Source organism: Sphaerodactylus townsendi, linkage group LG13, assembly GCF_021028975.2.
Source record: "Sphaerodactylus townsendi isolate TG3544 linkage group LG13, MPM_Stown_v2.3, whole genome shotgun sequence".
Lineage (NCBI taxonomy): Eukaryota > Metazoa > Chordata > Lepidosauria > Squamata > Sphaerodactylidae > Sphaerodactylus > Sphaerodactylus townsendi.
This window is the reverse complement of record NC_059437.1, coordinates 13,396,846-13,422,866: the sequence shown is the minus strand read 5'-3', so window position 1 is coordinate 13,422,866 and position 26,021 is coordinate 13,396,846. Positions and strand designations below refer to the sequence as shown.

General features: G+C 48.4%; 1 protein-coding gene across 1 annotated transcript in view; it reads left to right on the top strand.

The window, feature by feature from the left end:
- The window catches only part of F8 (coagulation factor VIII), a 76,544-nt gene that overhangs the window by 5,153 nt on the left and 45,370 nt on the right, over positions 1-26,021 (top strand). The window contains exons 2-10 of the mRNA XM_048515065.1: positions 8,988-9,088; positions 10,489-10,611; positions 12,223-12,435; positions 13,437-13,508; positions 14,856-14,945; positions 16,026-16,247; positions 18,245-18,518; positions 21,766-21,940; positions 24,075-24,159. Coding sequence (XP_048371022.1) covers positions 8,988-9,088; positions 10,489-10,611; positions 12,223-12,435; positions 13,437-13,508; positions 14,856-14,945; positions 16,026-16,247; positions 18,245-18,518; positions 21,766-21,940; positions 24,075-24,159 — 1,355 coding nt within the window. The remainder of the gene's footprint in view (positions 1-8,987; positions 9,089-10,488; positions 10,612-12,222; positions 12,436-13,436; positions 13,509-14,855; positions 14,946-16,025; positions 16,248-18,244; positions 18,519-21,765; positions 21,941-24,074; positions 24,160-26,021) is intronic.

The window sequence follows — 26,021 nt, the reverse complement described above, 5'->3', positions numbered from 1 at the left end:
CAGTCTTGGTGACAAGGGAGAGAGCGCCAGCCGGGAGGGTTTGGACGACGGGTCCCCAGTCGGCGCTCATGGAGTATCTGATGGATGAGGCATTCATGAAGGGGCTTAGCCCGGACTCCGCTAGGAAGTCTCCGGGTGCTTTGCAGACGGGGAGCAGGCAGGAGCTTAGCAGGCTCCCGACTCCTAGGTACTGGCCCAGGCAGAAAGATGAGGCGTTTGCAGCGGCAGCAAACTGCTCCCAGATGTTGGTCTGGTGAAAGCTCGTCACGGGGTGGCCGATTGCCATCGGCAGGAGGCAGCAGAGCAGGCAAAGGATGGTGGTCGCTGAGTTGGCGGTGATGAACGCAAAGAGAGCGGCAGGGAGGGGCTCGGGTGTCGCGGGGTGGTCTTGCTGGCGCAGCAGCTCTAGGGCTTGGCTGGTGGTCGCCTTGACGTCTCCCCAGGTCATTCGGGTCTTTGGGCGTTGGCGACGGCGTTCCTGTTGAGACCGCTGGGCGGGATCCTTTAGAGAGATGTGTTCCATCTCCGGGATGGGGTTGGTTTCCTCCTGGCGCCATTCCATGGGCTGGCCTGTCATGGCGAGTCGGAGTCCTCAGGGACCTGTAGGAAGAGGGACTGAAACACACCCCCTTTTCCCGGGTTATGGGGGGGGGCCGGGTCCCGCCAGGCTCAGTTCTAGAGCGGATGGCGGGAGATCGGGTTTTTGTTTGAGTTGGGGTTAGAGAAGGCTTGTTTTGCAGCCTGTGAAGGTTGCTTTTAATGCAATCCTCCTGGGGGCCGCCTACTCCTCTTTCTTTAGTTGTTTGACAGGGAGGGCAGGAGGTAGGCGACCCTGGTGGGAATTGGCTTCAGAGCGTCATCAGGGTGCGTCAAGGCGAGGGTCCGAGCCTCGAGGGGGGAGGGAGCAGGCGGGTCCTGGGGGGATTGTGGGTATGCATGCTTAATCAGCAACATAAAGGGGGCTTTGGAGGCGCCTTTTGGGGGGATGGGTGCATCCGGGGAATGAAGCAATAAGGCGATTAGAGGCGGATTCCTCGCACACACAAAGGAAAAGAAAAGGGGGGGGGTTCTTTGCAAGGGATTTGCACTTACCGTGACCTTGGTGGCTAACGCAGGAAGCTGGATGGTGCTAAAATTTTGTGATCGAATTATCTCGGGGAATTGCCGCCCGCCGAGACCGCTCCTTAAGAGGCGGTTTAGGCTGGCGCCTGGCCTTTAACGTGGTACTGATAAAGTTGCCAGGCGCTGGGCAGCCATAACCCAAACAGGTTTGGGTATTAGGGGCATAATGGCGGCAGCCCCTTTTTAAACTGGGGCCTATCCTGACAGTGCTGCGGTATCAGGACGGGCCCAGATTTTAATCCAGGGAGGGCCAGTCAGCCAATTGGCCCTCCCGCCTTTACTGGTCGAAAAACAGAAAGAGAAGAGGAGGGGAGAGGGAAACAGTTTTCTTACGGAAATTAGAAGGTAATTTTCGGAAGGCACGATTGGGATCAACGATCTGTGACGGCTTTACCCATCCCAGACCAGAGTCGTTTTAACCTGACTCATGAGGTCCCTTCCCCAGAGATTGACATGGATGTCTAAAACGATGGGGCGGACTGTGAGCTGCCGCTCGAGCCCTGGGCTGTTGACCGTGAGCGGGCGGATGCTCCGTCTCTGGTTTGTCTCCCCCACCCCAGATGCGCGGGCAAGCCTCGGTCGGCCACTGGTCGGGCCACTCGGCTGCTCTGATGACGGTAACATCAGCGCCGGTGTCCACCAGGCCCTTGAACTTACATCCTTCTATGGCGAGCTCCAGGTATGGGCGGGAGCTCCCGATAGGCGTCTCCACCGCTGCGACGGTGGTGTAGGGCGCCATGTTGGCTGCTGGGGCTTGTAGCCTTTATTGGGTCGGCAGCGGGCAGCGCATGGGGCAAGAGAATCAACTGAGCGCAGCTGGCTCCGGCAGGCAACTCCTGTGGGATGTTTGTCCAGACTTGGAGATGGATGGGTCCTTGGTGCGTGGAGTCGATCACTCCGGGGACGATGAACAGTCCCTGTTCAGCGGCAGAGGCCTTTGGCAGCACTAGCCCAATAGTCCCGGTAGGGATGGGCTCGTCATACTGGGTTGACGACAAGAACCTGGTAAGGGGAACTTAAAGGAGATGGGCTGGGTGCATGCGGCGAGATGCCACGAGAGGGGTGGTTTTGGCAGGGGCCTTGGTGTTTGGGTCTGCTCTAGTATTCTCCTCCTTGATCCTGGGCTGGAGAGGCCCCCGGGCCGGCGTTTCCCGTCGGGCAGTCGTTTCTCCAGTGGGAGCCTTTCTGGGAACGTGGGCACCGGGGTTTTAGGTGGCCTTCTCCTGCTGGGGGAGGACGCTCCTCCGCTCCCGGGGTTGGAGGCCCCCCCACCGGGCTGCCTACACTCCCGTCGGAAGTGTCCGGGTCTGCCGCAGTTAAAGCAGTCATCCTGAGGCTGCCTCCCGCCGGTAGAGAGTGCTGCGGCGAGGAGGCTAGCTTGGTGGGCGGAGGATCCGATGTCCTGGCAAGCCTTAAGCATGTCGGCCAGTTCAGGATTTTTGCCCAGGCCCGTGCTTGCCCTGCGGCACTCCGTGGAGGCGTTCTCCTTTGCGAGGCGCATGAGGAGCTCGTTTTGGGCCTCTTCGCTATCTACCTGCCTCTTGAGCGCTTCCTGGAGCCTGTTCACAAATTCGGCATAGGGCTCTTGGGGTTTTTGCCGGATGGAGGAGAAACTCTGGGTTGGTTGGCCGGCATTGGGGACTTTGATAAATGCCTTATAGGCGCACTCAGAGGCGGAAGTAAGGGAGGCCTCAGGCAGGACAATCGGATCGGGGGGATTGGCAAAAGCATCGAAACCGTAAAGCTGGCTGTGTAGGCGCCGCGGAGGCGCTCCCCTGCTGATGCATTGCTGGCGGAACTTCGCTTTCCCAGATCACAAATTGTGCTGGGCTCAGGAGCATCGCGAAAGGTGGTTTTCCAGTCGTCCGGAACCATTAGGTGATTCCTCGCGATTGCCTCCAGCATGCCTCTCACGTAGGGGCTAGTGATTCCTACGTCTCGCATCGCTTTGCGGAGCTCAGTGAGGATGTTATAGTTTAAAGGGCGGTACTCGACAACCCGCCGAATGACGCCACCCTCCCCTTCAGTATCTGTGAAATGGGCCGGGGCACAATGCAAGAATCTCGGCATGCGTCTTCCGTCAGGGTTTCTTTCTTCTGCAGATCGTGGCTAATACGTTCTGCGAGAGTTTTGAAACCCGCGCCATTACGATGGCTGACGGAGGTGCAGTGGCTTCGGAAAATGAAGGCGGAGCAAGGGGAGGGGCGGCTGAGCCGCTGAGGAGAGTTTGAAATGGGTGAAGGAGCAAGGGGGGCAGAAGGAGGACAGGCGTCCAATTTAGTGGATAGAGAAAATTCCGGGGTTGAAATTGAAGGTGAAAGATCGAAAGGAGGGCGGCCTACAGCAAGGGAGCCATAGGTCTGCAGGCTGATGGCGACAAAACATTGTCTCCACGTCAGTAGCAGCGACATCGGCGCGCGAGGCTCTGTCGCGAAGAGTCGCCCGATGTTTTCCCAGTCCTTAAGATTCAATGTCCCCCCTCTGGGTACCATGGACACTGAGCTTCAATCTCCTCAACCAATTTGCGCAGCTCCCTTCTCTTTACTGGGGACCCTGCCGCATTTCGCTAACGGCTTTCGGTTCGTCAAGCGTGCTTGTCATAAGCCGGCCTGCTTTTGCAAGCTCCCATACTCACCGGTGTTCCGTCGGACGAGAGAGTGTCTCAGTAGGACTGGCGATGTCTCCTGGATCGCCCGATCCAGAGTGGGACGAAGCCGATACCGAAACGGTGGTCCCTGGATCTGCGCCCGATCCAGCGGACTTCGGTACCGCGGCCCTTCCCAGGCGGCGGTGAGCAGAGGTGGGAGGTTCGAGGATTCCCGGGTTTCGGCACCAGCATGTAGTCGCACTCCGCGTGGTCAGGCTGTTAAGAGCGGTAAGACGAGATTTGCGGAGATAACATCTGGTGGAGATGCGCCAGCAGCGGGAGCCCGGAGGTCCGTGGTTCCTAAGCCCGAGTCCAGCGTGCTGGTTCCTGGCACCTTTTATTGTTACTCTATCAAGGTGGTGGTGGTAGGAGGGAGGACCGGAGGAGTTCGAGGAGGCCGGGAGGCGAGGAGAGTCGGGGAGGAGATCACTCATGTGATGCATGATCTCACCTGGCTTCTGCAGTCTTGAGGAGAGAGGCGTAAAGCGTCTGGAGCCTAATCCTCACCTGGGGGTAAGCGAGACACATTGTCCCTATGGCCGCCTGTGATTTGAGCCAGACAGTTCATGACCTGGTTGACTCATAGGGGGGGATGAGGTAGTGGGGAATGTGATGCGACCAGAAGGCCGTAGGTCCGTTGGCGTCCCAACGTTCTACCACGGTGCTGCTGGGTCAGCAGTGCATTACTACAAATATCATAGATTAAAACAGATACTTTAAAATAACACATATTAACAAATGTAAATAGAACTAATCAATGCACTAGGACAGGGGTAGGGAACCTGCGGCTCTCCAGAAGTTCAGGAACTACAATTCCCATCAGCCTCTGTCAGCATGGCCAATTGGCCATGCTGGTAGGGGCTGATGGGAATTGTAGTTCCTGAACATCTGGAGAGCCGCAGGTTCCCTACCCCTGCACTAGGAAAAAGAAGAGGAATTTGGATTTATACCCTGCCTTTCTGTCCTGTAAGGAATTTCTAAGTGGCTTACAAACTCCTTCTTTTTCTCTCCCCACAACAGACACCTTGTGAAGTGAGTGGGGCTGAGAGGGTTCTGAGAGAACTGTGACTGGCCCCGAGGTCACTTGGCAGTGAAGCTCATGTGGAGGAAGGGGGAATCAAACCTGGTTCTCCAGATTATAGTACACCGCTCTTAACCACTACACCATGCTGAGAGATATGTAATCTCTGCAACTATCCTGAGTACATACCTGAAGAGGGAACAGCCCTGGTAGTGATCCTTGGAACGAAAATAAGGGAATTTTGTCATTCATGTCTTTAATTTACACCCCATCTTTTCCCCTAGTGGGGACCAAAAGTAGCTTAGATTGCTCTCTTCACCATTATTTTTATCCTCACAACAACCCTGTGAGGTAGGTTGGGCTGGGAATATGTGACTGGCCCAAGGCCACCCAGCAAGCTACCTTGGCAGAATGGGGATTTGAATCTGGATTTTCCAGATCCTAATCTAACACTAACCACTCAAGGTCACTCTCAAGAATGGTGTTCAAGAATGTCCCTATTTTACTATGCAAAACTGTAGCAGGAATGGAGCATGTGTTAAAGTAGGTGGAAGTCTCATGGTATTTTAACAGGCTAAAACTGAAGGGCAGATCTGGGACGAGAGACAAATCTGCCATAAATAGTATTTGGGTGTATGCACAAACCACATGACTGTTGATTAATAATGATGATATGCTTAGACATTCAGTATTTCAGTAAACTCATTCAGCTCAGAGTCACACAAGCAGAGTCACACATGCTGCCACAGGAGGTGGTGATGGCCACTAACCTGGATACCTTTAAAAGGAGCTTGGACAGATTTATGGAGGAGAAGTCGATCTATGGCTACCAATCTTGATCCTCCTTGATCTCAGATTGCAAATGCCTTAGCAGACCAGGTGCTCGGGAGCAGCAGCAGCAGCAGAAGGCCATTGCTTTCCCATCCTGCACGCGAGCTCCCAAAGGCATCTGGTGGGCCACTGCGAGTAGCAGAGTGCTGGACTAGATGGACTCTGGTCTGATCCAGCAGGCTCTTTCTTATATTCTTAAGCAGGGCTTGGTATTCCCTTTTCCCATTGTGGAATCAGTTCTCAGGAGCTGATTTGTTTATTCTGAGGAATCTGAACCTCACTGGTAATTTTTTAAAAGCAAGTTTTTCAAGAGAGGCAAAGAGGCAACAGCTGGTCAAATTGGGGGAGAAAAAAAAGCAAGATCTCCAGCGGAAAGGGGAATATAATTTTAGACCCTTGACTACCTTGTGAATTTATTTTTATTTTATTTTTTTCTGTCAAGTCACAGCTGATTTATGGCAACTGGGTAGGGTTTTCAAGGCAAGAGATGGAGGTGGTTTGTCATTACCTTCCTCTATGTTGCAACACTGGCATCTTTTGGCGGTCTCCAATCCCAATACTGTCCAAGGCCAACCCTGATAAGCTTCCCAGATCTGATGAGATCGGGCTAGCCTACGTGCATATCACAGTAAAGTTAAACTGGAGGCTTTTCCTGATATGTTGATGTCTCTAGGCTATCATCCAAAACCAACCAATAGCTGCACAGGGGCTTCATTTGCATAATTTATTCAAACCTCAGAATCTTGACATTCTTAGAACAGAATTTTCTTCTTTTTTAAAGGACAGCCTGCCATATAGCCAGAGTAGTTAATAAACTGAGCTATGAATGTAGAAAATTTCTAATTCCTCTGTCGTGACTAGAAAGCCTGTTTCTCAGCCAATCATTTGCTGTCTGGAGGATAATGATACTGATCTTCATATACTGATATACTCTCAAGCACTACTAGCATGTTAAGTTTTATTGCCGCAATAATCTTAATTCCAGTTTTGACCAAACGCCTTGTATGCAACACAGCGGCCCGTTTTTTGATGGGGCAGTAGCAGCTCTATCCTCAAGCTGGAAGGTCGTAGCTCTGCTTCCTTGCCAAGCGGGAGCCAGAGGGTGTTTGGAATCTTGAACACAATGGCAGGGCCTGTTTTCTTTGGCTTTCTTTGTATTCCTTTGCAAGCAGAGGTGCCTAATGACTCTTGACAAGAATGTTCCAGGCTTCTGCAATGTTATCTTTGTGCCTTGGCTTTTTGGGTGGGACTTTCGCCCTGACCCTGCCAGGCTGAAAGTCCTAACAATGGTTTTATCTGTCTCTCTCCCTCCAAACATCGCCAAGGATTTGATCTGAAGCTCACGTCCCTCTCCCTGAGAAGCTATATGGGAATGAGGCAGTCAGTCGCAGAATGCCCATTTAGCTATTCTCGGAATCACCGATCTCGAGCCCTCTCGCCACCATTTAAAGGCCAGGCTCTCTACTGGATCTGGAACGATTGCTGCGTCATGTGTCCCCGATTCCCAGACATGCGAAATCAAAAACAAGCTCCACTTGCTTGTTTTTCTCCCGGTGACCAAATCCCGGATTTCCTTGGCCAGGCTGAGTCATGCTAAGGAAAAATGATTCGAACGCCTTAATCTCTCGCCTGCCAAATCAGTTCATGGAAGGTGGGATAATTCTTGCCCTTGGGTGGATGCTTGAGGGCCTCCAAAAGATCTCACGTACCATCAGAGTTAAGGCAGCAGCGTACGTGCGTTCTGCTGTGTGCCTCTTTCCCAAAGCGTCTTCCCATGGACGTGGGGACCTGGAGAAGCACAGCAGCAAAGAAGCAGTGCCCTGGGAGGCCTCTGGCACAAATCATATCTCTCCCACAGATTCACTCCAGGGCGCTCCTAGTCAGGGGTCTGCAACCCTCAGAGCTCCCGAACCTCATAAAAGCTCTTTAGATCCCTTGCACTGCCTGACTCCCACCGCGGCTTGAGTCCTCTCAAGCATAACCTTAAGTCGGCCTAAAGGTTAATGGGAAAGAGTCCCCATTTCTAGAGAGGCACAGCCCAAAGCTATCCCAAGCCACTTCTGGTTTCCCTGTCCCAGCTGCCTGGTTGGCTGATGCTGGTGATGCCAGCGCAGGACGGGGGGCGGAGCACTGCTGGTGGATCCTCTTGAACATGTGGCGGCGGGCCAGGGGAAGGAGGAGGAGTTACAGGGCCCTTGAATTTTCAGGCGTAATCCCCTAACCTCAGTCCACCCCCCTTGAATGGGGGTCAGGGGTCGACCCTGCTTTGGGTGGCCTCATTTCCCTCTTCCCTGGGTCCTTCTTGGGGGGTGGGACCACATGGGGGACCCCAGCAGTGCCACCTTGTGCTGCAGACCGCCCAGCAACCCCACTGAGCTCCAAGGGCTTTCCTAGTGGATTGCAGCCTGGCTGAGTCCAGGTGAGAAATACGATGTCAGCTTATGCAGTGTTATCTTCATTTTAGATGTCAAAAAGAATCTGTGGCTCCAAGTGTTTTCTTTTCCGTGGAAAATGGGTCCAAGTGGCTCTTTGGGTGCTAAAGATTGCCGACCCCTGCTCTAGTCAGACTCTCTTTTTCAATTTGCACAGCAGGGATAACAAAACCAGCCAATCTCAAACAAGAAAATGTATCTGAAGGGCTGTCTAAACATGCACCTCACAACTGATAGCCCCACCCTTGGATTTACCAGTAGAAGCAGGGACCTCCAGTAAGCCAGAAGCTGGAAGACACTGCAGGGAAATGTCAGGAAGGCCTGGGCAGCAAAAGCTGCAGCCCCCATCTCCCCTTCTTCTGAAGGTCGTAATTCAGGCAAAGGCATGCTATAGTTTCTATAGAATTCAGAGAGCAAGAACATAACCTTGCAGCATGAGGTATCTTTTGATATTTCCCTTCTAAGACGGCGGAAGGTAAAATGTGCACTTCTTGCAAGAGTAAAAGCTCTCCTTAGATCTTTGTTATCCAGGTAAGTTAAGTAAGGAGCAGGGGCAGTGATATATTTCTGTGTAGAGTAGAGCGGAAAGTCTGAATATCTTGCCAGATCAGACTGTTGTGCAGTGTAGTGAATAGTAGGGTTATTAACAATCAAAATCATTACTTCTGTGGTTGATCTGTAGAGGGTATGTATCGGTGACTAACTCTGTTCTCAAAACAAATGCAGGTGGTATAGCTCAGTGGTCTGCAACCTGCGGCTCTCCAGATGTTCGTGGACTACAATTCCCATCAGCCCCTGCCAGCATGGCCAATTGGCCGTGCTGGCAGGGGCTGATGGGAATTGTAGACCACGAACATCTGGAGAGCCGCAGGTTGCAGACCCCTGGTATAGCTGTTGACCAATATCTTCATACTTATTTTTTTTAATTTCCCAGGGTGGCCTCCTCTACCTCCACCACTAGGTACAAGAAGGCCATGTTTTTGGAATATGTGGATTCGACGTTCACACAAGCGAAACCCAGGCCTGCCTGGATGGGTGAGCAGGTTTTAGACATGTAAATACGACAAAGTGACTGTGGTGTGATTCATTAGAACATGAGTACAACATTTCTTGTACTTTTTTTTATGATGGTTTCATATGATGATTATATGGTTTAGCCTCTGAACATCAGATCCTGTGAACACATAGCATTCATAGAGTGCTTTCAGAGGTCAAAGCGCTTTGCATCCATTACCTAATTGTAATTCTTGCAACCGCCCTGAAAAGGTAGTATAAGATTAGTATAGGTCACTCTCACCTGTGTGTGTGTAAAGTGCTGTCAAGCCTCAACCAGCTTATAATGACACCTGTAAATGACTTTCAAGGCAAGTGAGAAGCAGAGATGGTTTCCAAGATCTGACAAGATCTGGCTATATACTATACTGAGGAAAGAATATATATATACTAAATCAAGGAAAGCCCGTCAGGGTCAGAAACATCAGAAAGGGTGACAGTAGGTGGAAAGTGACGAGCTGAGAGAAAGGTGTGGGTCAGAGCTGTGTAGATCCTCTGCAATTGAGAGCGGGCAGTCTGAGGGCAACCAAAATGGTAGAAGGTCTAAAATCCATGCCCTACAAGGAGAGACTTAGAGAGCTGGGGATGTTTAGTTTGGTGAAGAGAAGTTTAAGTGGTGACATGATAGCCATGTTTAGATATTTGAAGGGATGTCATGTTGGTGACGGAGCAAGCTTGTTTTCTGCTGCTCCAGAGACTAGGACCAGGGGTCATGGGTTCAAAGTGAAGGAACAGAGATTCTACCTAAACATTCCACATCCCCCACATCCCATTGGTTTCTCTAAACCAGGTGTGAAGTCAGGGAAGTGGGATATAACCACTTAGTGGTGTAACTTTCTTTATCTGATGCATATTCAGGGGTCTGCAACCTGAGGCTCTCCAGATGTTCATCGACTAAAAATCCCATCAGCCCCTGCCAGCATGGCCAATTGGCCATGCTGGTAGGGGCTGATGGGACTTGTAGTCCATGGACATCTGGAGAGCCGCAGGTTACAGACCCCTGATATAGGTGGAAGTGTGGCCAAGTGAAAAGTACCTAGAATTAGAGATTCCCTTCATTGCGTCTCCATGTTGGAGGAAGCTGCACCTGTTCCATGTCTGCCTGTCACATATGCCAAAGCTGCAGAGCAACTGTCAAGAAAAAAAAATAGCAGCCTCCATCCTCGACCAGCCATCCAAAATATCTGGATGAAAGCTAGAGCGGTGTCTATGCCATTCTTAGCAGGGCATTGGGCAACATGGAAAAAATGGCCGGTTTATGGAACTTCCGTTTTTTAGTTCTGAGAGGTTCATAACGGAAAGCAAGTAAGATAAAATGCAATTCCCTCATTGCCTTCGTTTCCCAGTCTGAAGAGGTATCCCTCCATCTTTCTCTCCCTCAGGTCTTTTGGGCCCCACCATCCAAGCAGAAGTTCATGACACGGTAGTCGTCACTTTTAGAAACCTGGCTTCCCACCCTTTCAGTCTCCATGCCACCGGGGTGTCCTACTGGAAGGCTTCAGAGGGTGAGTTTTGCCTTAAAGCAGATAGTGGCTTTTTCCGCAAAGTCAACGAAATCCCGGCCATTTGTGGAGGGATCCCTACACACTGCCAGAGCTCAAAGTTTGCTTATGTTGAACCATCCAGGCCACTGAAGAAGAAGAAGAAGAAGAAAAGAAGAAGAAGAAGAAGATAAGAAGAAGAAGAAGAAGAAGAAGAAGAAGAAGAAGAAGAAGAAGAAGAAGAAGAAGAAGATTTATATCCCACCTTTCTCTCCTGTAAGGAGACTCAAGGTGGCTCACAAGCTACTTTCCCTTCCTCTCCCCACAACAGACATCTTGTGAGGCAGGTGGGGTGAGAGAGTTCTGAAGAACTGTGACTGGCCCAAGGTCACCCAGCAGGAATGTAGGAGTGCGGAAACACATCTGGTTCACCAGATAAGCCTCTGTCACTCAGGTGGAGGAGTGGGGAATCAAACCTGGTTCTCCAGATTAGAATCCACCTGCTCTTAACCACTACACTATGCTGGCTCTCAATAGGGTTGCCAACATCCAGGCAAGGCCTGGGGAGCTAGAATTATAACTCATCACCAGGCTACAGAGATCAGTTCTATTGAAGAAAATGGCCAATGGCTAATGCAATAAACTTGATCTTGATTGTCAACATTAGCGGTAGATGTGGTAGATCTATGAGTGCAGTGGAAGTCATACTTGCTGCCACGGGGAGAAAACATGCTTGGAGGACGTGTGAAATGGCAGGCACTCAGAGAATCAGCCTATAATGTACTGACCAAACTGCACAACATGGCAAGTGGGCAGATTCTTCCTGAAATGGTGGACAGCGGCAGAAGCTAAAATGAAAGGGTGCAAAAGGAGGAGGAGGAGAAGGAGAAGAAGAGGAGGAGGAAGAAGAGGAGTAGTAGTTTAAATTTATGTCCCTCCTTTCTCTCCTGTAGGAAACTCAGGCCCCTTCCGCACACACAAAATAATGCATTTTCAAACCATTTTCACAACTGTTTGCAAGTGAATTTTGCTACTCGGCACAGCTTCAAAGAACACTGAAAGCAGTTTGAAAGTGCATTATTTTGCATGTACGGAATGAGTCTCAAAGGGGCTGACAATCTCCTTGCCCTTCCCCCCTCACAACAAACACCCTGTGAGGTAGGTGGGGCTGTGAGAGATCAGAAGAACTGTGACTATTCCAAGGTCACCCAGCTGGCTTTTGTTGGAGTGCACAAGCTAATCTGAATTCCCCAGATGAGCCTCCACAGCTCAGGCGGCAGAGCAGGGAATCAAACCCAGCTCCTCCAGATTAGAATGCACCTGCTCTTAACCACTACGCCACTGATGCTCCTTACAGGAGAGAAAGGGAGGGGAAAATAAAGTGTCTCCTGCCTGTTGTGTTCGCGCGGGAGCACCTTCAACTCAAGATTTTGCAAAAAGATTACTGGTTTGGCAGGTTTTTTTTTTTTTTTTTGTAAAACGCAGGTTGAAAGAAACATGACGGGGCTGAGTTGTTCTGAGGAACAGACCTGTTCGAAGTTCTTCCCCAAAACACTACATGAAATATCCTGAAGACGTTATATTTGTGTTGTGGGGAATCCACTGATGAAAAGGCTGCTGCTTCTTTGGTTTTAGGAGCAGGCTATGACGATCAAACCAGCGCAGCAGAGAAAGAGGATGATGCCGTTGGACCTGGCCAGACCTACACTTATGTGTGGGAAATCTTTGAAGCCAATGGGCCTACAGAGAGTGACCCCCAGTGTTTGACCTACGCATACTCTTCCCGGGTCAACAGTGTCAAGGACACCAACTCTGGCCTGATTGGGGCACTGCTAGTTTGCCTGCCAGGTAATGCTTGGGAGAGGGAGGAACTTCCATATGAAAGAGCCCTTTTCTGACCCACATATGTCCAAATCTCTGGATAATTAGAGGTCCTGTCTAATTAAAATCCCCTCCAAGTAATTTCTGAAACTGTCTTTTGGCAAAGCCTTTTTGAAAAATATACACCCTACATAAGAACATAAGAACAAGCCAGCTGGATCAGACCAGAGTCCATCTAGTCCAGCTCTCTGCTACTCGCAGTGGCCCACCAGGTGCCTTTGGGAGCTCACATGCAGGATGTGAAAGCAAGGGCCTTCTGTGGCTGTTGCTCCCGAGCACCTGGACTGTTAAGGCATTTGCAATCTCAGATCAAAGAGGATCAAGATTGGTAGCCATAAATCGACTTCTCCTCCATAAATCTGTCCAAGCCCCTTTTAAAGCTATCCAGGTTAGTGGCTATCAAAAAAGCTATCCAGGTTAGTGGCCACCCTATTCAAACAACAGAGATGCTTTAATAATCGTCAACAGATATCATGGCTGGAGTGAATTTGAAACGTTCAAATCCGCATCTCATTTTCTAATCAGTTTTGTTATCTGAATGAGAAGGAAAAGACCCCCCTCCATTACAGATGGTGAAAGTAACATGTCAAGAGGACCACGTTAGGAGTCTGTGGCCTCAGCCCTTGTTGGAAGGCTTAATGCAACACAGGGACTTGTTTTATTGGGATGAGATAGAATTCAGTAGTTATTTCTTATATTTTCCTTTATCCCACCCTTCCTCCTAGTAGCTCAGGGTGGCACCCATTGTTTTCCCCTTTCTTCATTTTATTTTCACAACAGCTCTAGTCGGTAGGTTAGGCGTAGAGCAAGAGGGACCAGCCTGAGATCACCTGGCAAGGTTCAAAGGTTCTGAACCCAGCTCTCCCAGATCCAAGCTTGACATCTTAACCACAACACCATGCTGCCTCTCCGAGATCTCATGGGGAGGGACACAGGTTCTTCCAATGGTTCTGGTGTCTTTCTTCTAGGAATCCTGGCAAGGGAAGGAACTTCGAGCCGGTTGCAGCAATTTGTGCTGCTTTTTTCAGTGTTTGATGAAGGTAAGAGTTGGTGAGGGGGATAGTTGGGTTGCCCATCTTTTGGTGAGCAGGTAAACAGGGTTGGAATCACTGGGGTGCTGTGTGGTTTCCGGGCTGTATGGCCGTGTTCTAGCAGCATTCTCTCCTGAAAGCAAGTGGAGTATATGTACTGTGGGGTCAAAAGGTGAGGCCATCTGAATAGAGTAGCCTGGCATGTGAGTCACAGAGAAGTCTGTAGCATGGGAGTAACAATGAAGATAGCAAGGTCAATAGGTGGATGGATCTGAATAGAAGTATCCTGGTCTTTGTTCCCTTTGATTGCTATAGTCTATAGTTGTCCTGTGTTTGTGTGGAGCTGATCAGTCACTGTCTTGATTCTAGAGTTTTTCAACACTGGCAGCCAAATTCTGTTCATTTTCATGGTTTCTTCCTTCCTGTTGGAATCATTACCTTGCCTTTAAAAACCTACTGTTGGATTTACTTCTCCTTTGCTCCCTCTTAGTTTTCCACACCGCATTGTGGCCTCCACTCCAGCTTTTGTCTGCCCATCTAGTACATCCATCAGAATCCAAAGAATTCAGTTTAATTCGTTTTTAGACATGTCAAGATTTTAGTCAGCTACATTTAAAAAGGCTGTGGCAGTATGTCCTAAAGGTGGAAGAGAGTATGAAGAAGGCCAGGAGCATTTAGCAATAACTTGGCCCTTTCTGCACAAATTCCTGACATGTTTGCAAAGTGTTTGCAAAACATTTTCAGTTTACCCTGTTGGGCCACGCTCACCCACTTGAGATGATTCCTGGCCGTCATTTGATGATTGTTCCAGGGTTTGTTTGTTTTTTAAAATCTCTGTGGATTTGATGCTAGGTGGGTTCAAAGCCTCGTGCAGTGATTCCCTTCAGTAGTGTACATGAGGAGAAAGTCCAGCGACTGCTAAAGAAGGGTGGGAAGTGTTTTCAGGAGATACATTTAGCAAGTCAAACTGTTTTGAAAACATTTCAACAAAAGAGTAGCTAAAATAGTGGATGTATTTTGAGGCTGGAAATAAAACTTTTTTTTGGGGGGGGGGAAACTATGCAGAACTCCTCAGAGGAAACATTTTATTTCCTGTCTCAAAATGTTTTTGTTATTGTTTTCATTGTGCTTTATGAATTTATTTTAATAATCAGCCAGCTTGAGTTCCACAAGGGAGAAAGGTGACTAATGCATGTGTTAAATGCCATGAACAAATAAACACCTCGATATATCACATGAGTAGAGCTTCAGTGTCCAAGGATTGGGTCCACACAGTGATTTGCTCTTTGAGCTGTTATCGGACACAGTGCTATCAAAACAATCTTTCTTTCCAAAAAATATTTCGTTTCCTCTTAGGAAAAAGTTGGTACTCTGAATCCAACAGTCTAGGAACTACTTGGCCTCAGCTGCACACTATCAACGGGTACATAAATTCTTCCTTGCCTGGTAAGTGCCCTTCTTCCCTTTCCTTCAAAATGAAATGGGAAAGGGTGTCTAAAGTAGTAAATAGAACGTGATGCTTTAGCTATAGGCCTCAAGCAAAACTGATTGCTGTAGTCCAGAGATGCTATAATTCTGAAAGATTTCCAGACCCTACCTAGAAATTGGCAGCCCCACTATATACATTGGCTGTGTCATTTTTATTCTGCCTATTATTCAGTGAAAAAAATTAATGTCAGCTGCCATAAGCCCGGTTTAGGTGGGAAAGGGGGGTGGGGTATAAGTAATAAATAAAATAAAATTGTCACCATAAAACTGGGATATTTTCTTAATTTTTAAGTATCTCTTCTCCCTGGTATCTTTGTTCCTGTGTTTTCTGGACTGCCAAAAGGAAAGTATTGAATGCAGTATAGAGATTTTTTTTCTTTGCTAAATGGAACCTCTAAGCAGTTTTATTTCTATAATCTGCTTGGGGTCTATTTAACCTTCATATGGGATTAAGTACAATTTCAGTTCGCTCACACGAGCCCCATAATATTTTTAAGATTGGCTAATACAGCTTTGTCCCAACTGCCATCTTTTCAGCAGAAAAGTATTGTGGTTTGTGGTTCCGGATGTTTAAAATACATTTCCTCAAGAGGCCCTTCTGTGGAAACATTTCTGTTCTGTGGAAACATTTCTATTCTGCTGGACATTTGGGATTACACTGGAAATGCTTTTTCATTGGTTTTCCTCCCCTGCATCATTCTATTAAAATGTTCTGTCATCTTATATGCAATTAACTAATTAGATTAGAGGCATCCAACTCTGGCGCTTAAGATGTTCATGGACTACAATTCCCATCGGGGCTGATGGGAATTTTAGTCCATGAACATCTGAAGCACCAGAGTTGGACACTGCTGAATTAAATGGAAATCATCCTGGGAACAGTGGTGCTAAAAAATGGTACCAAAATAAATATATAAACATGGCTGGGGCTGCCAGCATTTGTGAGGCACAAATTTAGAACACATCGCGTGGTCATTCTCAGCCTTGAATACCACTAAGCCCCTTTCTCACTGGAGCGTCTTCTTTCTTCCCACACAGATCTAAAAGTCTGCCAGAAGAAACCAGTCTACTGGCATGTCATAGGCCTGGGGACCAGCCCAGAAGTCCACTCCATTTTCTTTGAGGGCCACACTTTCTTGGTGAGGCATCACCGGCACAACACTCTGGACATCTCCCCATTCACTTTCTTCACAGCAGAGACCATGCCCAGCACCAACGGCACATTTCAAATGTTCTGTCAAATACCATCTCACCAGCAAGGTAATATTTATTCAACTCCGTATTAACACTTTTCTTATGGAAGGAACTCAAGATGGTCATCACAAGCAAGTGAAAAATGTCTCTATAAAAACAGTTACAGCCCAGTTGTCCCGTAGAAGCAGTATGATGGTGTAGAGATCATAACAACTGTTGCCTCTTTTGGCTGCTGTGGGTTTTCCTTTGAGTTTGCTTGCAGAAATGAAGACATTTACGACCCAGTCCAGAGGGAAGGTGGGAAATTGCTGTTGGGACGTGGTGCAGGCAGAGGTGGGATCCAGCAGGTTCTCACAGGTTCCTGAGAGTAGGTTGCTAATTATTTATGTGTGCCGAGAGGGGCTTACTAATTGGTGATTTTGCCACGTGATTTTGCCTTATTTACACCCCTCCTCTCAGCAGTAGAGCACAGAACTTGAAGCAGTCTAGCAGGAGGAGCACCGTCGTGCGTGGCAGCCTGTGCCTGCGTGCATTCATTTCCCACCCAAGGACCGGTGCAGTGGCTGCGTCCTTGCCACAACCCCGCCCAGGAATGCCCCACCCCCGGAATGCCCGGCCACGCCCCTGGCATGCCCCGCCCAGACCCATTGGCACTACATCACTGCTTGAATCCCACCACCATGGGAACCTGTTACTAAAATTTTTGGATCCCACCACTGGGTGCAGGTATACCCTGGTGCATTTGCACACCCCTGGACACTTGGTGTGTGTGTGTGTGTGGGGGGGGGGGGTGCAAATCCACCAGCAGGTGACAGCTGCAGCCCACAAAATGCCTGGAGGTGGAACAGCACACAGCCTCAGTGCTGTCTCGCCACCGCCACCCTGCTGGCATAGTAGAGGCATTTTCAGAGGCATAGCCAGGAGTGGAGCTGACCTTCGTCAGCTTTCACCACAGCTTTGCCGCCAGATATGCAGCGGCCTGGGGTTTGGACCTGTGTCACCCTTTCTGGTGGCGTATGTCCATTGAGCCTGGTGGAGGACTTTTCAGTAGTGGGGAGGGGGGATTGTTTGTTTTTTGCCTCCCCACTCTGCCGAAAAGCCCTCTGGAGGCAGCAGTGTGGTGCCACAATAGCGCCATCCCTAGCCACCCCAAGGCTCAGGACTGGGCTGGGCTGTTATATTTTAAAATGCTATAAATATACCAAAGAAAAAGTTGTACTAGGACAACTGTTAGAAAATACTGCGTTTTATACTAGGATTGCTGAGTTTAGCTTGGGAAATTACTAAAGATTTGGCCCCACCAAGACGCTGATAATCCGTTTAATTGGTTAAAGCGCTATGCGGCGTAGTGGTTAAGAGCAGGCGCATTCTAATCTGGAGAAACTGGGTTTGATTCCCCACTCTGCCGCCTGAGCTGTGGAGGCTTCTCTGGGGAATTCAGGTTAGCCTGTGCACTCCCACACACGCCAGCTGGGTGACCTTGGGCTAGTCACAGCTCTACAGAGCTCTCTCAGCCCCACCCACCTCACAGGGTGTTTGTCGTGAGGGGAGAAGGGCAAGGAGATTGAAAGCCCTTTTGAGTCTCCTACAGGAGAGAAAGGGGGGATATAAATCCAAACTCCTCCTCCTCTTCCTCCTCCTCCCCCCTTCTTCTTCTTCTTCTTCTTCTTCTTCTTCTTCTTCTTCTTCTTCTTCTTCTTCTTCTTCTTCTTCTTCTTCTTCTTCTTCTTCTTCTTCTTCTTCTTCTTCTTCTTCTTCTTCTTCTTCTTCTTCTTCTTCTTCTTCTTCTTCTTAAGTTTAGGTTTGATAAGAAAGTACAGTGTTGAACATCTACATCACCTCTGAAACACCCCCACCATGGTTTCAAAATTCTGGGAATTCTTCATCTCTCCCACATTTCCAAATGGTAACTGTTTTCCCCTCACTGCTGGTTTTGGAGGCCAGTTTCACATCTGGCGTTCCAGTCAGGAAACTCTACGAGCCGTCAGGGCTAGGCCTCTGGCCCAAGGAACACTGAGTAAGCTGATTAAAATTAACACCAGCGTGTGGCTCTTTGTCTCCAGCTGGCATGGAAACTTATGTCAAGGTGGAATTCTGTCCTGAGGAGCTTGAGAAGAAGATGCGGCTGGCAGAACATGCGGCCAACGAGTTTTACGACAGCTATGAGGAAGATTACGATACGGAAAGTATTGTGATCAACATGGATGTGCAGGATTCTGGGCCCAGGCTCAATATCCGTAGCTTTGCCAAGCAGCAGCCCGTCACCTGGACGCATTACATTGCGGCTGAAGAGATTGAATGGGACTATGCCCCAGTCCAGCCCACTTATTTGAACAGGTAACAGTCCCCATGCCATCTGGCACTGCCCCTCCTTTAACAAAACATGACTGGCCTTAGAATGGCCAAACTTTGGCTCATTCCACACATGCAGAATAATACACTTTCAGACTGCTTTCAAAAAGGATATTGAGGAGATAGAAAAAGTGCAGAGAAGGGCAACAAGGATGATTGAGGGACTGGAGCACCTTCCCTATGAGGAGAGGCTGCAGCATTTGGGACTCTTTAGTTTGGAGAGGAGACATCTGAGGGGGGATAGGATTGAAGTCTACAAAATTATGCATGGGGTAGAAAATGTTGACAGAGAGAATTTTTTCTCTCTTTCTCACAATACTAGAACCAGGGGGCATTCATTGAAAATGCTGGGGGGAAGAATTAGGACTAATAAAAGGAAACACTTCTTCACGCAACGTGTGATTGGTGTTTGGAATATGCTGCCACAGGAGGTGGTGATGGCCACTAACCTGGATAGCTTTAAAAGGGGCTTGGACAGATTTATGAAGAAGAAGTCGATTTATGGCTACCAATCTTGATCCTCCTTGATCTGAGATTGCAAATGCCTTAACAGACCAGGTGATCGGGAGCAACAGCCGCAGAAGGCCATTGCGTTCACATCCTACATGTGAGCTCCCAAAGGCACCTGGTGGGCCACTGCGAGTAGCAGAGAGCTGGACTAGATGGACTTTGGTCTGATCCAGCTGGCTTGTTCTTATGTTCTTATGTTCTTATGCTCTTTGAAGCTGTGCGGAATAGCAAAATCCACTTGCAAACAGTTGTGAAAGTGGTTTGAAAATGCATTATTTTGTGTGTGCGGAAGGGGCCTTTGATTTTAAGATGTGTTCCTTTTGTAGCATGCCTGTTCTTAGTTTTGGTTTTTCTAAAATTGCTGCAAAATCTGTAATGAGACAATGACGTGCACCTAGATGGGTATAGTACAGAAATGGTTTCCCTCTGGTGCTGGTGATTTCCCTATTGCTGAATCGATATTTTCCCCCAGTGCATGATTCTATTTTATTTTCTCTTGCAAAAATTTACTCATCATGAATGTCACCCAAGGTTGATGCACGTTGGAAGAATTTGTACAGCTCTGCCACCTTGAGCATATAAAGATAAATTTCCAGGCTTTGGATGGAAATGTCATATATTCTGTTCATGGGATTTGTAGATGAAGAAACTTGGGTAGCAAGTCAGAAGAAGACTTTTGCCTGTTATGAGGCAAGATAGCTATTTCAGAAGTAGGTAATTTAAGTACACACATTTAAAATGGCAGCTAATATAGGGTAACAGTTAATATGTCAAACTAGGATTTTGGATACTTGGGTTCAAATCCCCATTCTGACGTGAAATTTGCTGGGACAGTCATATATGCTCAAACTAACCTACCTCACAAGGCTGTTGTGAAAATACAATGGGGAAGGAAGAATCATGCAGGCTGCTCTGAGCTCCTTTGAAGAATCTACTGGCAGTCTTGAAAAAACATGCTCGTGTAGAATTATAGTGTTGGAAGAGGTCATCCAGTCCAACCTCCTCCTCAATGCAAGATCAACCTAGACTGCAGCATCTCTAACAAATGTTTGTCCAGCTGCTGCTTGAAGACTACCAGTGAAGGGAGCTGATTCCACTACTGAACTACTCTTACTGTAAAAAAAATGTTCCTGTTGTCCAGCCTGGGTCTTTCTACCCATACTTTCTAATTATTATTGTGAGTCCTATGTAGGAGCAGCAGTAGCGTAGTGGTTAAGAGCAAGTGTACTCTAATCTGGAGGAACTGGGTTTGATGCCCTCCTCTGCTGCTTGAGCTGTGGAGGCTTATCTGGGGAATTCAGATTAGCCTGCACACTCCGACACACGCCAGCTTGACCTTGGGCTAGTCACAGCTTCTATGAGCTCTCTCAGCCTCATCTACCTCACAGGGTGTTTGTTGTGAGGGGGGACGGGAAAGGAAGTAAGCCCCTTTGAATCTCCTTACAGGAGAGAAAATGGGGATATAAATCCAACTCTTCTTCTTCTTCTCTGCCAATAGGAACAGCTCCCTGCCCTCCTCTAAGTGACGTTCTTTCAAATACTGAAAGAGAGCAATCATGTCCCCCCCTCAACATTCCCAGGTCCCTCAGCCTTTCCTCGTAGGGCTTGGTCTCCAGGCCCTTGATCATCCTCATCACTCTCATCTGCACTCCTCCCCCCATTCTGCCCACACCTTTTTTGAAATGAGGCCTCCAGAACGATATGTATATCCTTAAAAACAATGGCATAACATCTCTGCAGCCCAAGTGGAACTGCAGTGCACAAATGGCCACTTTCCCATTTCCTTCTACACAAATGGCCACTTTCCCACTTCCTGCTATTATAATCCCTGAAATGGTGCCCTTGTGGGTTGTTGGCCCCCAAGAAAACCATACAGGTCAAAGACGGGGCTGGAGTGAGAGGAGACAAATGGCAAAAATTGTTCTCCTCTTCCACAAATATAAGTACCTAGCACCAGGGCCCTTTCTGCACGGGCCAATAACAGCACCCTAGGGACAGCGCTGTTTCCCAACCTCGCTCCCCCAGCGAGGTTTTTGGAAAACAACGGCTTCCAACGGCTGGAAGGCGCCATTCCCCCCTTTCCCAAACGCCTTACCATGTCCTCCAACCTCCAGCACGCCGCACAGGCCAGGGGACACGCCCCCCCTGCCGTGCGACTTCCGAGCTGTCACTCAGGGCAGGTGAAGGTGTGTCCCCTGGCCTGTGCGACGCGCCGGAGGCCGGAGGACACGGTGAGGAGTTTGGGGGACGGCGCAGCCTGCGCAGAGGCTGTGCCGTCTTCCCCACCGCAACTGGGACCGATTGTGCGAACGGTCCCAGGGGGGCTGGGTTGGCGTCATGTACCCTGACCCAATCCCCAGCGTGGCCGTGCAGAAACGGCCAAAGGGAGAGAGAGCTTATGATTCATGTCAGTGCCTCCAAAAGCTCATGGAGAAAAAATATATATAAACTATCAGAGAAGTGGAATAAAAAAGCAGCAACAGATTGAAAAATGGCAGAAAAACCTTGTGGCAGCTAATAAAATAGAAAGGCATCAAAATGTAACACATGATTAATCAAAGACGTTTTAGACTGATAGCCAGAGTTAGCACATGGCCATGCTGGCAGGGGCTGATGGGAATTGTAGTCCATAACATCTGGAGTGCCAAAGGTTCGCCACCACTAGCATAGGGCCTTTCTCCTGCAACATGTTCTCTTTCGTGTTCCCTTTTCTTCTCCACAGTACATATACCAGGCAGTTCCTGGAACAAGGCCCCCAAAGGATTGGCTCCAAGTATAAGAAAGTGATGTATGTAGAGTATGAAGATCGGACTTTCAAGAGGCGGAAGATGCCCCGTGATCCTCAGATGGGAATCCTGGGACCTGCCCTCAAAGGAGAAGTTGGAGATGAGCTTAAGGTAAGAGAAGTTCCATCTTGGAAAATGGAGGTCACATGAAGCTGCCTTAGACCAAGTCAGATCAATGGAGCAGGGTTGTCTTTTGTGATTGGCAGAGTGTCCCATGTAGCCCTTCTGTGGGCGTATGAACCACCAGAGATAAGGGCTCCATTTGGAAAGAATTGAATGACCTAAGGCCAGAGGTGCCCTGGAGTAAATGGTGCCCGGAGACAAATTGTCTCCGGGTGCCCCCCTCCCGCCTGGAACTCTGCTGCCTTCTTGTCTTCAAACACCCTCGACCCCGCCCATGTCATCATCATCATGTCATCATGGTTGCACTAAAGGAATAATTCCTAACTGGGTTGTCTTGTCCAAACAGTTAACAGTTGTGAATGACTGCAATAGCGCATCGATTCTGCAACAGACAGTGATGTACAGATACTTAGTTGTATCTACTCAACCCTAGAAGTAGAATCATTCACTCAGGAATGCTTGTTCTGACATAAATAAACATTGGGACCACAGGAAGCATGTCTAGAGTAATTACAAAAGCTGAGCCCATAGAGATTTCAAGTCAAGGGACTTTCAGAGGTGGCTTGCCATTGCCTGCCTCCTTTCGAGCCGAGAGAGTTCTGAGAGAACTGTGATGGAGCTAAGGTCACTCCGCAGGCTTCATAGGGAGAACTGAGGAATTGAACCTGGTTCTCCAGATTGGAGTCTGGAGCTCTTAACCACTATGACACGCTGCCTCTTGAGCTTATATATACAAGAGAAAAAATGTCGCTAGGTTCCCTGTCTTAAAATGTATGCCCCTCATTCTGCCTGAAGGGACACTCTCAACAACCCAGAAAGGGAGACAGAGGAAGGGTAGGGGGGAGTCACAAGATCCTTCTCCACGCAAGGTCTGTAGTCTATTGCTGAGTCACAAGCCTCCCCCCCCCCCATTTACTTCCAACTTATTTTGGTAACGCTTCCATGGGATCCTGAAACCTCGCTTTCACAATTGTTCCAATTCATGGCAGACTCTTGCTGACATTCAGCCAATCTGTCACATGCTGGGTTGGTTGTGTGAAAGATTCCCAGTGGTATCAGTGTAGATGTAGAGCAATAATGGACAAACTTTCCCGTCCAACCACTGCAGGTATCAGCTTCTTCTATCACTGAGGCCATTACAGGGAGATGAAGCAACAGCTGGACTCATTTTCATCATGCCCAGATACTTCCTAGACGAGGGGTGTTGAAGTCATGTTACAAGGGTTGATATATGTTACAAGGGTTGATGTTATTGCTATATTGTTTATAATATCTGTTGTTCACCGCCCAGAGCCCTCAGGGGATGGGGCAGTTTATAAATGCAATAATAAATGAATGAATGAATGAATGAATGAATGAATGAATGAATGAATGAATGAATGAATGAATGAATGAATGAATGAATGAATGAATGTGACTGGAGTGGACTGGAGGCTGATGAGCTGGGGAGAGCTCTTTGGGTGAGCACTGCCTCCAGGAGGGGCTGGTGAAGGTGAGTCCCAGCAGGCTCCTCAGCCCAGATTGGCACTGGGGGTGGGGTGGCTACCTCTGCTTAAGAGGATTTATCATGGCTGTGAAGCCAGTTGAGGCAACCTCTGCCCCCACTCCCAATCTCCAGATCACGAGCAGGGGCAGGGGTTGCCTCAGCTGGCTCATGGGCTGGATAAATCCTCTCTAGGGGGCACATCTCCTGCTGCCCCCAGGCTGTATGTTTGACACCCCTGTCCCAGACCTTCCTGAGAAACTTTTTCTCAGACAGCATTTTAATTGTTGCTGACTGGAAAGACTAATAAAATCCACCCATGTTTTTGAGCTGTGAACATTTATACACCATGAAATACCTTTGAAGGGAGGAGGAGTCTGCAAGTGTGTAGATTTTCTAAACCATGTTCCTAGTTAAGGATACAATTTTGTGTGTTTTGTGGGTCCCATGAGTCTACACCAGAGGTGTCCAACTCTGGCACTTCAGATGTTCATGAACTACAATTCCCATCAGCCCCTGCCAATTGGCCATGCCAGTAGGGGCTGATGGGGATTCTAGTCCATGAACATCTGAAGTGCCAGAGTTGGACACCCCTGGTCTACACCCACCCTGACCGCATTGTGAAAACTGTCGTTTCAGATCGTCTTCAAGAATCTAGCCAGCCGACCGTACAACATTTACCCTCATGGCCTCTCAAGCGTCTCTTCCTACCAACCAACCAAAAGTAAGGCTGACTGAGGAAGCTGTCTCAGGAGAGAACTAGCAGAGCTAGCTGGATACGGGCAAGACCATGTAGACTCTGGAATTTTAGAAAGAAAATCTGAATTCTGAGCCAAAGGAGTTCAAATTCAATCAAAGTGGAATTTTGTGTCCTATCAAATAATTATGCAATCAATTACCTGCAAATGTTTGGTGAAAACTGGCTCTGCTTAAGTCACCAGGTGGGGGGGGGGGGAGCAAATGCTGCTGTTAGTTTTTAACAAGTGGCCATGCTGGCAGGAGCTGATGGGAATTGTAGTCCGTGAACATCTGGAGAGCCGCAGGTTGCAGACCCCCGCATGATGCGATTCGGCTGCCTGCACACACAGACCATTCTGACTTGAGTTTTCCTATCCATCCGGATTAATTTTTTCAAAAAAGAACACTAAGGGGATTTTCTCCAAAGTGGATTTGCTCCAACAGCTTGCTGAAGCACTGTGAAATAAGCCTTCCCCTTAGCAAATTCCAGCTTGTGACCCCATTGATTAGGCCTGGTTCAAGTCGAGTTACTGCATGTGTAGCACCCTCCCCATGAGCACCTTGGATTCAAGGTGCAGGAAAAGAGATTCCACCTAAACATTAGGAAGAACTTCCTGACTGTCAAGGCTGTTCGACAGTCGAATTCACTGCCTCAGAGAGTGGTGGAGTCTCCTCCTTTGGAGGTTTTTAAACAAAGGCTGGATCAGCATATGCCGGGAGTGCTTTGATGGTGTGTTCCTGCGTTGCAGGGGGTTGGACTTGATGGCCCTTGTGGTCTCCTCCAACTCTATGATTCTAAGCAGGGAAAATAGGTAGGGGCACTGTTTCAGCCCAGAGAAATGGTGGGAGAGAAGGCTGAGCACCCTTCTTCCCTGTGAGGCAGTCCCAAGCCATACTGGGCCCTGGCATACTTGACAATGCTGCTCTTCTGGCATCTTGGAGTCATGTTGAAAGCGTAATGTTTAGCTTGGGTCTTTTGTGGATAAAGACTACCACAACGAGGGATGTCTTAAAACAACTTTAATATGACTTTGGGTTTTACCAAACAACTTTAATGTGGCTTTAGGTTTTATTAAGCAACTTTAATAAAACTTCTAGTCTAGTTGTCTCCTAATAAACCAAAGCCATTTGACCTTAGGCAAACTCACAAATTACCAATTTCATAACACTGTTAAAGATAAGGGAACATCTCCAAAGAATATATTGTGTCACATACACATCAGATAATGGATGTGAGGGCGATCTGGCGCGACATCTGTCACCCCATTGATCACCAGGGTTGATTCAGCTGATCTGACATCAGATAATGCTGGGTTTGTATGCTAATCCCACTGTTAGCATTGCCTTGGGAAATTCTTGGGAATTTGGGAGTGGAGCCAGGGAAAGGGATTCTCAGTAGGGTATGCCACCATAGAGTCCCTCTCCCAAGCAGCTATTTTTTTCCAGGAGAACTGATCTCTGTAGTCTGGACATCAGTTGCAATTCCAGGAGATCGCAAGATCTCACCCAGCTGTTGGCAATTGTACATTAGTTTGTTTTGTGGTGTCTTTCGTTGAGAAAATAGCCCCTACTCTCAGCCCTAACTGAGCTTGCCATGTAATTGTTGGTATTTCCCTCTGGTAAGAGATACCTTTTTACACTGCAGCAGAGTGTACAGAGGCCCCTTCCGCACATGCAGAATAATGCACTTTCAATCCACTTTCAATGCACTTTGCAGCTGGATTTACTGTGCAGAATAGCAAAATCCACTTGCAAACAATTGTGAAAGTGGATTGAATGTGCACTATTCTGGATGTGCGGAAGGGGCCAGAGGCAAAAACATGGCAGAACTTACCCAGGAGTGTGTGT